The sequence below is a fragment of the Apiospora kogelbergensis genome (assembly GCF_038363985.1).
Source record: "Apiospora kogelbergensis strain CBS 113332 chromosome Unknown utg000011l_segment0_segment0, whole genome shotgun sequence".
Classification (NCBI taxonomy): Eukaryota; Fungi; Ascomycota; class Sordariomycetes; order Amphisphaeriales; family Apiosporaceae; genus Apiospora; species Apiospora kogelbergensis.
The window spans coordinates 414,989-427,717 of NW_027117428.1; the positions used below are offsets into that span (position 1 = coordinate 414,989).

At 49.8% G+C, this 12,729-nt stretch overlaps 2 protein-coding genes across 2 annotated transcripts; one reads left to right on the forward strand and one right to left on the reverse strand.

The window, feature by feature from the left end:
- Positions 1–968: 968 nt before the first annotated feature.
- PG998_014396 (uncharacterized protein) lies at positions 969–1,515 on the reverse strand (the record flags this gene model as incomplete). Its single annotated transcript, XM_066881212.1, has 2 exons — positions 969–1,268; positions 1,510–1,515. 2 exons carry the CDS (start codon positions 1,513–1,515, stop codon positions 969–971), a joined length of 306 nt encoding a protein of 101 aa, XP_066723743.1.
- A 250-nt stretch (positions 1,516–1,765) lies between these two features.
- On the forward strand, positions 1,766–3,610 carry PG998_014397 (uncharacterized protein; the record flags this gene model as incomplete). Its single annotated transcript, XM_066881213.1, has 1 exon — positions 1,766–3,610. One exon carries the CDS (start codon positions 1,766–1,768, stop codon positions 3,608–3,610), a length of 1,845 nt encoding a protein of 614 aa, XP_066723744.1.
- Between the last annotated feature and the right edge of the window lie 9,119 nt (positions 3,611–12,729).

Consider the following 12,729-nt stretch of genomic DNA (forward strand, 5'->3'; position numbering starts at 1 on the left):
TTATGAGTCTTGATAAGGGTAGTCTACAGAAGATAGAAAAGACGATCGAGTTTGTCTATGGGAATGCCTCTTCTTATATTTTGATCAGTTGTGAACTTAAGTCCCTCACTTTCCTCTCTCTTACCCATGATATGATTTCTCAGTCCTTCTGTAAGTTCATATCTTGTGATAGATGGGCTAGAGCAGGCAGAAAATGGGACTTGCCTGAATATGATGGTGTTGTTGCATCGTTTAATTATCCCATATGCGGGTGGCAATAGTTCCAGTTCATTATGGTGGACACGGGCAACTTGGCGTTAGGCAGCAAGCGCGGTCCGGTCAACCGCAGGACGACTTCCGGCAACATGTAAGATCGTTCGTGCCTACACCGCGTCCCCCCCCATTTGCTTCAATAATCACAGAATCAAGTTCAGTCACCTGAACAGGGGATACCCTTTGGGTGGATTACCGCATGCCCAGTTCATACATTGTGAATACTTTTTATATCCACTGTGGGAAGTAACGGGGCGTAGCATTTATTGGCGCAGTGTGCGCGTCTAACTAAGCTCGACTTCATATGCAACAATCCCAATGGGCTCTTGCCCTTATGATTCCAAATGGATATATCTTAGGGTTACATGGCAAATCTAATCACAATAAAATGAAGCCAAGCGAGCCCAAGGCCACTGCAAAGCATGTCATTACTCCAATAGTGAGTGCACCTTTGCCACTCTTGTCGTCTGACGGACAGTCGAACGATGTTGTGTTGGGATTGCGCCGGCAGCCGTCTTTTCGAATGCCCGCATTGATGCTGGACGCGGCAGCTGCGTCAATTTTGACTTTGCAGGGATCTGGCATGCGGGTAGAGTTGGACACGACGGCGCAAGTTTCGCCACCAGTCCAGTCAATCCCTGGCTGGATCGGCAAGGTACGGGTGACATTGACGGCGACCCCTGCTCTCTCGGGACATTCCTGGCTGGTAGTAGGGGCTACCAGGTCAACCTTTGCCCGCCTTTCGCAATGGTGAAGGTGACAGATTCTGTTGTAGTGTTGGGGAGAGCCCTGTGGTATGGTATCTTGCAGTGTGACCAGTCCAGCGTCCATACCAGTAGGTACTTGCCTTCGGTTTGGAACTGGCTGTAGATCTGCCAATGGAAGTAGGGGTCGCGATCCGAAAAGTTGGCCTGTCGTAAATCGTAGCCGTCGCCCACGACACTTCCCAGGTTATCACTTGCGTTCCATGTGGTGAACGAGATGTAGGGGTTGACCAAAGGCGCGAGCGCCGAGTTCTGGAAGGCAAAGACGAGAGGGAAAAATTCTGTAGGGGCATAAGTCGCGTTACGAGGGAAAATCTGATCCACTTCGAGAATACCCGACGTTGGGCGTGCCTCAGCCAAGGGTGGAAATAACCACACCGTGTAATACACCAAAGCAAACCGGTGTATGACATAATACACCAACTTCCACCACACCGGCAATATAAAAATATGTAGCACACCACACTGGAGGTGCTGGTTTGGTGTGATGTACGTACATCGTGTATTTATAATGGGCCTTTGGATTCTCACGATATATTTGTGGTGTTGAGCATGGTTTTGAGGTCAAATTAGTCGGTCGGTTGCTCGTATTCGTATTCGGAGGATACCGGATCTAACTGTAAGTGGCTTAGGTATGGCCTTTATTGGAACTCTAGTAGGAAATAATATTAGCAACCTGTTTTTAGGATCCTGTTGACTTCCTAATAGCAATTATTACTATCACGGCCACCACCACGATCACCATCGTGATGGAATCGTTCATCCAAGCGGAATCTGCCATCCCCATTACCAACGATCAGCACCATGCCGAGTTATTTGAACGCTTCCGGCGCTGGACCTTTGCCGAACGCGTTCGTGAAGTAACTTCTTGGATCTGGGACTTTGGATTCGATATTCAGCGTATTGTCAACCGAGATACAACCGAACGCCGATGGATTTGCAAGCTCTGTATTATCCAAAGGAGGCCGAGTATCAAGCCAATAACCGACTCTGGCCTTCAAAACGCCGCCGGCCATTTATATACCCATCACCGGATTCTGGCGCCCGATGGGAAGACGAAATCCCGTGAAGAGAAGCTATCCAGCGGTACATCGAATCGCGCACGATCAATTGCTTATTTCATGAATTTGAACCCCGAGAAGCCCTCAGAACAGGCTGCGATTAACAAGGCGATCCAATCCTTCGACCGAAAGCGATTCCAGCGGCTATTGGTTGAGTGGATAGTAAAGGAAAATTTGCCCTTCTCGATTGCTGAACACGAAGGGTTGCGTGCCCTATTCGAATATTTGAACCCCCAAATCGCGATCCAACAAGCCAACCTCACACGACCAATGATCAAGATCAAGATCTTAAACGAGTTTCACCGACATCAAGATACAGTAATCGCAACGTTACAGTCGGCGCCCGGTTTAATCCATTATGCCTTCGATGGATGGCGGTCTGGCAACCGCAGGAATGTATTCGGGATCTGCTGCTTTTTCCGTGATTCCACGAGCAACCAACCGCGGAAGATAGTCCTTGGCTTACCTGAACTTCCTGGTAGCCATACAGGTATAAAAATCGGCCAGGTCGTTGTCGATTTGATCGAAGAGTTTGGAGTCGGTGATAAAACAGGTTATTTTGTGATGGACAACGCCGCAAATAACGATACTGCGATGGATTTTATCGGCCATAAGTATGGCTTCGATGGAAGAGGCCGTCGGGGACGTTGTTTTGGGCATATACTGAATCTTTCCGCCAAGTTATTGCTATTTGGCAACGAACAACAATCCGTTAACTCCTTCGTCGAAACCCCCGATCAACTTACCGAGGCCGAGTATGATCTCTGGCGCAAAGAAGGCCCCGTTGGCAAGCTGCGGATATTGGTTATCGCCATCGATTCGAGTGATCGTTTGACCGATCTATTCGCTAGACTACAAGCAAACGATATTAGTACCGCCCAGACCGTATGCGACCGATCAAAGAAGCCCTTACATGTAGTGAAGGATAACCAAACGCGTTGGCTTGGATCGTTGTATATGATACGGCGCGCCCTTCAATTACGTCCATACTTTGACCTATTAAAGGTTAGCTACCAACGCGAATGGGAAGCAGAGAATAGAAGTAGGGTCCTGGGCAGTAACAGTCTTCGTCGATCAGCCAAGTTACCTGCCTTCCTGGAAGAAAGGAATTGGTTGACGCCTAACGACTGGGCTGTTATCGAACACTTGGAACGTATCCTTACCGATTACGAGCATACACTTCTACGACTCGAAGGTGACGGCCAAATCCGTAGGCGAACAGGAGGGTTCGAGGGGTCGTACGGCAACGTTTGGGATGTCCTTCCAGCATTCGAGTTCCTCCTTGGTCGGTTGGAGTACTACAAAGCAGTAGCTAGCGATGTCCCTGATCCTATTCAGTTCAAAGTAGGTGTCAACGCGGCTTGGGACAAGCTGAACTATTATTACAGCAAGCTTGATGAGACGCCGATATACTACGCCGCTTTCGCCCTCCATCCTGCAAAGCGTTGGCAGGGCCTGGAGAAGATGTGGGAGTCGCAGAATATTAGCTGGATAACAGCCGCTAAAAAAGATCGTCAAAGATGTATGGCTTGAACAATATCGGGGCAGGGCTATACGCCCTGATTGTCACTCACCAACGCCGACGCCTGAACCGAGTTCAAAGCGCCGAAAAGTGAATAACTTTGAACGGTTCCTCAATTCGAACACTTCCAGTCCAGCGTCACCAACTGACCACTTCAATGGACTTGACGAATATGATATCTGGATGGCTGCTATCGACGAGGATGACCAATACGTCGAAGATCCTATCGCATATTGGCATAGCCAACGTCGCCGTTATCCCCGACTCTCGCAGATGGCGTTGGACTTGGTCACAATTCAGGCCATGTCCGCTGAGTGTGAACGCTTGTTTTCTGCCGCTGGAAACCTGCTGCAGCCGGCGTAGATGGCGCAGAAGGAAACTTAGAGGCAAATGCCGAGCTACGAACAAAAATATAAATTCAATACATTTTAGTACCTTTATCACGTGCGATATGAAATATGGAATACAAGTGGGCGCCAGTGCCTTAGGCCGCGTGCTTTCTACCGTCGTCCCCTTCGCCTCTAGCCCGTTACGCCAGGGCGATCATTAGCCGATGCTTCATCAGCCGTCTCCTGGGGGTGACCTGCTTCTGTCATGGCTTTCTCGACCCGATGACGCGGATGGCACGCTGCGTTAACATGGCTCCTCTAGGCGCATCGACAGTCAGGCATGTCACGAAAGTCTGCAGGGACATACCGAAAGTGAATAGAGGCTCAAGTATTGTTCGCTTAGGGTCACATACACCTTCATTCCCAACTAGTGCCCAGTCCTGCTCTGTTCGCTGTTTCCTAGTACTCATCCTCTTTCCTATGCTTGACTCTTTTTTGGTCCCCGATCTCCTTTCGCACTTATCGGCAAGTGTTCCAGTAGAGCTACTGCATTATCTTGCAACGGCTTATGCCTAGAGCTCGTCAACCCTCTCTCCTCGTCCATCTTCTGTGAACATCTCGTTAGAGAAAAAGCAATGCTACTAGAGATGTGGCAGCCGTACCTGTGTATTTTCAAGAAATGCGTCTAGTTGCTTCTTGTAGTCCCCCAAAGCAACATTCGTGTTAATCAGTTGTACCTTGTGTAGGCTCTCGGAGGGAAATGAGCATCTTCTTTGAGCTTCGGCAGATGCCATCGGAGTGGATTTGGGGGGATATCACTGGAGAGTATCACAAAGACGGCGTGATACAGTCGCGCCAGTGAAAGGTACGCGTACGAAAATACTGACCTGTATCTACGTATTCTCGAGTCCTTCTTGAGAGTAATCCATGTTCTGGCGCGTGGCTTTCGCCTTGCTTCTATTGCGGATCAATTTGGAATTGGATCACGGCGATAGAAACAGCGCACGGGAGATAGTTGGATTTTTCGGGTAGGAACCGGAGGCTGCACCGCTCCTGGCGCAGATGGGCGTGATTTCAGATGCCAGTTGGGTGAAGATGGTTCGACTGGATAGCTACTGTTCTGATACTACAACGTATGTTAGCGAGAATGATTTCTGGCCCAGCTTGCCTTCGGCGCGTCTTGACGAGGGTAAATTCTTCCGTAGTCCAGAGGCCATGGAGTTGGCCCGCTAATCGCGCTAGTGCGCCATTGCTGCTCTTCCGACACTGCACTCCGACGGTAGGGCCAACAGGTCTGCAGCAAATACGAAGCCAGAACCGGAAACAGCGCGCGAGGGTCTTCGAGCTCTCGACGGATGCGGCGATAGAGAATACGCTGCTGAATGATTCAGGCTCCGAGGCGACCGACCTTTGCCAGAACCCTGCGCACCAGAACATGAGCTGCATCACAAGCTGTCCGTCCGGCGTCCATTCCTGTCTCTGAGTGCCACTTGAGGACGGTTCCGATTCTGCATTAGAATCAGGCCAACAAAACTCAGGACTGAAACCAGCCCGTGAGACTCTTCGAGCTTACGCAGCAAAAGACAGTATTGTATGTTACTGGATGATTCGCGCTCCATTCGAATCGGCGCACCACGTCGATAATGGTACAATTGAATAATCCGATCGGGCGGACCAGAATGGTAGTTGGGCCTCTCAGTACCATTTCTGCATACTACTCGGTGGGAATTGGAGGGACCTGAAAGTGTCTCGTGTGAGCCAGCAAGTGCGACACGGCCAACAACGGAGCACAACAATATCGGCGCTGCTGTTCGCTGGCTTTGCTCCTTTGGACCGGCGGCGCCATCAGCAGCTCTGCGTCCTGAGGTCGACATCTGCCCTACCGCCGCTTAACGACGCAGAGCTGGAGAGATAACTTTCGACCGACTACGAAAAAGCATTTCCTGGCCGAGAGTCTAGCTTCGCAAGATGAACTGCAGATAAGTCACACCGTCAGTACTGCACCGGCCTCTTTTGACGACTGTACCTTGAGGTACGAGCCCTATAGGACCAGAAGTCGCTTCAAGTAGCATGGCCAGAAACAGGTGCAGATAGCTGAGCTATGATACTGGTAGGTACGAGCCAGAAAAGCTGCATAGAGGCTTTCGGGTACAAGGAGCGCATGCTACTATTTGAGTATCTGGGAGAACAACCAGATGCGTTTCTGCTACCTCTCGTGAACGGACCGAACTAGCCCACAGCAACGAGCCACAGAAGCACTTCGGCAGCCACGAGGGGCCTATACACATTGGAAGCGGCGGAATTGAGTCGTCGGCGAAGTCCAGCCATGCGGTTAGAACTTGTGCTAGCCGTGCTAGCCAAAAGCTACCACGAAGTGGACAGCAAGGGTCACTAGCCGTATGGGCCGTATGAGCAGTATGGCGGTCGCTACGCGTGGCAAGCAGGCACCGATGACATCTCACATGTTGACCAAGTATCCAATCTGGAGTAGGCCGTAGCAAAGGACTTCACAAGCGTAGATGACCAGCACGACCGCGAAAGCGCACTTCTACCGCCCCCAGCACTGGAAGCACTCTCCAGACGAGTCCGAGAAGCTCACCTACGCGGTTCAAGACATACCGATAGGATGTGATATAGCCAGGAAACAAAGGGTTATATCGTTGAAGTATCGTTTCCTTCTTAATCAATAGTACTTGGAGAATTCGACGAAGCTCAAAGGGTGTTGCAAATTCCGCATCTCTGCCTGCACGCATTACGTAGTAGCTGGCACTTACACATTCTTATATAGCTCCACGGTGCCTCTAGGTCTATAGACTGAGTTGAACCTGGGCTTGCAAACTAAAAATCGTAAACAGTTCTACTACACTTTCTGAGGTAACAGTACACTCAAAATCCCCCGTCAAGCTTTTGCACCTGAACCCTGTCCTACCAATGGCCCTACTACCTGGCCTATGCCCGTCTCTGATGGCCTGTCCCTTAAGAAGGATACCAAGGACTCCAAGAATGACCCATGGAGTAAGCGTTCGATGCGCCCAGACGAAACAGAATGCTCTCCTAGTTGTGTGACCATGTGGCAAGAGAGACTCAAAGCGGAGGGTATAGATGTTCTTGTTGTCTGGCCATCTAGCTTGAGCTTGAGGTGCGACACACTCTTACTACCACTACAGCGAATTAGCGTAGCCTATGATGTTATTAACGTACTTACACGATCATTTCTGTGGTGTCAGGGAGTAGTACAACGAAAATCTCTGTGGGACCTGCAAGGCAAGCCCATCGCCTTGCTAGCCGAGCGTGGCGTTGAGTGTACTTGGTAGATGACTTCGAGGTGGGATCAAGTCCCAGAGCAGCCATCCAAACCTCCAATACTATGGAACTGTCTCCTCGACCAGCGGTTCCTGGGACAAGGCCTTGTCGACGGTCATATGAGATCATTCTGGTCGTAGAGGCAAGGCACTTTTCGAGTTGTATGTATGCCAATCTCTGAGACAGTTGGCCGTTGGCCGGGTCTACCATTACATCATGCAAAGTCCGGAAGATAGTGAGTACGCGCTCGTCTGTATGACGAATACCTGGTGGGATGGTGGTCTCGTAGGCCAGGGGCACCCAAATTCGTTTGATAAGGGCTGGGACCGACAAGACATTTATAAATAACAAAGAATTTCTTTATCAGGCCTTTCAACACCCTGCTTGCCGCAATTTGCAACATTCCATGACCATTGTCCAACACAAAAACAATGCAGGCCTTAACTTGGGACCATCTGCGGAGAGCTCTCAATGTGCCGTTTAGCATGGCAGAGAACGAAGTTCCAACTGGGACTAAATCAAATTTTGTGACTAACCTACCTGTCACATACGCCGACGGACTCAAAGTTTGGCAACAGTTCTTTTGGGACCTCAACTCGCATCTGTCAGGCGATTTGACTACTAGACTAGCACAATGCTGGGAGCAATCGTCGAGATCGTCCGAAACTAATCTATCAGAAACGGAGAAGGCTCAAGTGGAAAACGTGCTACAAAAAGATGACGAGACTCTAGCTGAAGATATTCGAGAGATATTTCAACATTCCTGGGACGAATTCCACGCGGTAGAACTACGCCTTCTTTCTTTGTGTTGTGCTTGGAGACGAATGTGTCATGAAAAGCTGCGGTTCGATCGGGAAGGCCATCAACCCATGGATGAGCGACGGATGTCCCGAACAGAGTGCAGGCTTTTCTGGGAGCTAATTCCTTCACGTGCGCAATGTGGCGTGTCCTTGTCCAAAAGGGACAGTATGTCGGATCAGGACGTCTACAGTGAAATCTGGCAAACACCAGCAAAAATATGTGGACTGGTTTGAGTTGCATCGGTTGGTATCAAGCTCTAGGTCTAATTGATGGGTGTAAGGGGTAGTAGACACGAATTGCTCAAGATAAGGATAACGATTTAGGAAGGTAGGACGCACTGAGGGGTTGCGACGCGCAAAGGGGCCGAGAACGGAGGCGCCTAACCTCTTCAGGAAGAGCAACGGGTACCCGTCAGCCTATTGGGAGCCCAAAATAGGCTAGTCAGCGCACGGATCACAATAACGACCAGTCGTTGCTAACACAACAAACACACCTTCTCACCTAAGGAGATTCTCATTTACGCAAGCATCATGGACAACGTTGCTGCAAAGGAAAGGATTCAGACCATCGAGAGTACGGTTCACCGGTTGTTGTCCCTGGTGAACCAACAAATATCACCTAGCCGGCAGTCGCGTCCATCCAACCTACGTTTGCACTCATCTTCGAAGCAGCCTCCGCCATGGATAGCACAAGTGCTAAAGGCCATACAAGAGGTATCCTCTGACTTACATAAACTCAAGAATGAGTTGACCACTACGAAAAGCCACATGCAAGCGGTGAGGCAGTCTTCCAGGACCGCCGCTACTCTTCTTGGGCCCTCCCCGCCCAAAAAACCCGACCATGAGCATGCTATGATGGATACGGTACCAGGAAGTCCATCATCTCCCTTGGACTCAGCCTACGAAACTGCATCAGCTACTTCTGCCAATGCGCAGTTGGTAGCAACTGGCCCAGAAAAAGCTCCATCTCCAACGAAAGGGCACCTTCCTAGAACTCCTCGACTAAGTGTGCAAGATATGGGGGCCAGTCTGGTTCCCAACATTGCAAGGCTGATAGCGTACGGAGATTTCGATTACCAGATCACGGTAGATGGCATCAAAGAGATTGATTGGGCAGGAACAGCTTCCTTTTTTGAGCCGCCGGAAAACCACGATTTCTTTGGAGTCGCCTACTTTCCAGGCCCTCTCAGGCAAGGCTACTCTTACCTACGATTGTCGAGGTCGAACAGGTTTCGCTGTCCTGACTTTACTCGGCTGCCTTCCGAGCCTTCCCAGATAAACCCGGAGCGGTTTCTAACTCAACTGGTAGAAAAGCCTCCTACTAAGAAAATCAGTTATTATGTCGGGCCCACCTCTGCTTTCAGTGATCTTCTTCACCCTGGAGAAGAATTGTTCGAATCATCGATCGGCCGCTTGCCTGGTATCAACGAACCTTGGTGTCACGCCGGCGACGCGCTATCAGGCACTGCGTTTCACAGAGAAGATGCACGCTTCTACTCCTGCAACCTCACGCTTCGTGGGTGGAAGCTTTGGCTTTTGATATTGCCTGCACATACTCAAAGATTTGAGGCTTTTATCAAAGATCTCATAGGCCTGAGACATCAAAATTACTGCGACCAGTTTGTACGCCACGAAGCACTCTTGATTGACCCAGAACGACTACGAAAAGCGGAAATCGACTTCAAAATCTGCGTTGCCGGGCCGGGCGACATAGTGGTCACAAGACCAGGCCAGTATCATTGCGTAGTGAATCTGACAACATGTTTCGCCATTGCAATCAATTTTGTTCTCCCAGGGGAGAAGGCTATACCCGAGGATCTTACAGTGTGCCCAGCCTGTGGGCTGTATCCATTGAAAGAAAAGTATACTTCACTGAGGATTGTTTCGCACATACCGGATGCACTCAGGCTAAGCATCGGGGATTCAACTCGTCCAGCTTCTTTTAAACCAAGGAAAGGTCAGCAACAAGGGAGAAAAAGAGCAGGGACCATTGCTACCACGGACACGCCCCCCAAAAAGCGGATTACTAGGAGATCAAATGCAGGCGGCAGCAAATTCTCGAGGATCACCGCTGAGGATACACTCAGAAGGCCAAGCGACGACTCTGCATTCTCCGCCTGGCTGCCTTATATCCAAAAGCACGACTCATCGTGCCGGATTCCAAGCTTGGAACAGCTGAAGTCGAGTCCGGTTGTGCTGCGGTTGTTCCTGGCTACTCAAAGTCGATCCGCGGTGGACTATCTTTGCGGCATACTATTTGCCTGGAGACGCCAGGACTCCAGTGAACTAAACGTTCTCGCAACCAGTCGAGGTGGACCTCGACGCCTCCATACTCTCGCGACCCTGATCAATGATCTTGAAACCAAAGGGAACCTGAACTCGCTCATGGCCGTGCTCGCGAAGGTCGAGTTCGCAAATCATGTGCAAAAGCAAATTGCACGGGAACGCCTCTCTGATCAAGACTGGGATCTAGTCTGGGACGACATCGCTGGCTCAAATTGCAGCCGAGAACCCTCGGAACACCGGAATAGAAGATCCGCAGAGTGGCGCAACATCGGACGGAAAATAAACCGATTTTCTCCTGGGCTGCTCTGTCTGATCCCGGCAGTCAAAGCTCGTCCGTATCACGTCGGGTACTCTACTCTTACCGGACTCAGTGATGAGGATGTTCATCGTTTACAAGCAATCGTGGCATCAACTGACCTGGGCAAACAGCTGTTGGAATTCGGGTCCAGACTGGTCGAATCAGTACTCCATGGTCATGATCTTCCTGAGTACCTCTGGGAACATTCTTGCGACAACGCCCCTCACGAGTTAACAGAGGATGACATAGTACAGGCGATTGCGCCATTCCCTGCGCTTTCCAAGTGCGTGGTAGATCTCCGTCGTTTCCAGGATGTGCCAGTGCCCGAGGGTTGGCCTGGTACATGGCCGGCAGATCCTACTTCGAGTTGTGGCTTCGAATCGCCGTGTGGATTTTGTTCCTCTGACGACTGTCGATGTAGTGAATCAATGTTTTTGGAGGTCGATTCAGCATGCTGCTATTACCAATCAAGGTGTCTACCAGGCAATGATATCGCCACGATTGTCCTCCGTGCTTCTGGCAAAAAAGGGCAAGGAATTTTTGCCAAGGGTCCTACGAATAAGGTTCTTTTCAAGAAAGGCAGTGTGGTAGGAGAGTTCACAGGAGAGATCGTCCCTCCTGCTACATACAACTACAACAACAGCGGCGGGATGGTGCTCGATGTCGAGCGCGAGGACCTCCCGGGTGCACCCGTTGTCTATCAGATTTACTGCGGCAAGATGGGGAACTGGACAAGGAAGATCAATCACCGCTGCCACAAGCCTTCATCATATCTTCGGGCAGCTATGCTTTCAGGTCATCATTGCGTCCTCGTCTTCGCCCATCGGGATTTGATGGCAGGCGATGAAGTTACGATTACGTATAGCAAAGGCAAACAGCAGTTTAGTTGTATGTGTGAGGACTGTCAGACAAAAGAAAGCTGAGGGGAGATCTTCACCCATGTCCCCAATTGTCAAGACGTTACTAGGATTAGGTACTTTTGCCCAATGTCCGAATACCTAACCTAACTTTCACACCATTCAACTAAATGCTTCGCTACCGAAAGCACTACGTATGTGGCCACCAGTGTCTCCAAAAATAGCGAAGCAGCATTACAAAAGGTCTGTCAGGGCAACGTAATATTTCCATTATAAATGTCATTTCCAGCGGCCAGAGTCAAATTCTTAGCTCGCACTCAATTTACAGACTGATCGCTTAGAGCCATTCTTCTTAGCCTAATCAAAAACCCAAACATGTAAAAACACTGATGTGTGCCGTGTTTCAAAATAAATGACTTAGTGGTCGCCGAATATATCAGGACCCCAGGCCGAAGAGCCAACTAGCCTATGACGCGGATCGTAGTACCCTAAGTCGCCAACACTCGTAATGCCATCAAGCGCCACAGGGCTATACTCTTTGCGTTCTGACCCAGTATTGACCTTCCTCTAGCTTTTCAACTCTGCAGGTCGTTGCTGGTGTTTGCCAGATTTGACTGTAGACGTCTTGTTCCGTCGCACTGTTGCCTTTGGACAAGGACACGCCGCAATGCGCCCGGGAAGGGATTAGCTCCCAGAACAGCCTGTATACCGCTGTTCGAAGGCGGATACGCGAGTATTAAATATCTTCTCGGCAGGTGACTTCATAATCTCATGCCAGTGGTAGTAAAATGTGTCCCAATTTTCGAGGTACTTAGATCTTTCAACCTCTGCGCCTTGGAGTCGTGGTTGACTAGCAAACGATGGCTGACAATGGTGAAGTACAGCTTTGTTCGCATGCCAAAGCCATAGTAATGAAGCAGCAGAAGGAAAGCACACTGCCATAGCGTTAATTCAAGTAAGACATCGATCGGCCAGAACGACTGAAATTAGACGATGTTTACTGATCTCGTCTGGTGACCTTAGATGCTCTAAAGTAAAAATGAAGTCGCCCTCGCCCTCTCCACTAAGAAATGCGGATGCAAATGCAATACAAAATGATCGTCGAGAGGCGTCTACTCCGATCATAATATTTAAGAGCGGCATTCTGTACTTGTTCGTTTTATAGGTGCAGTCCAAAAATCAAAACATCCGGATAGGCTTGAAGGTAACCTAGCGACTCTGAATGGGCGAAAAGCACAGCCTTAACGCGATTATTCG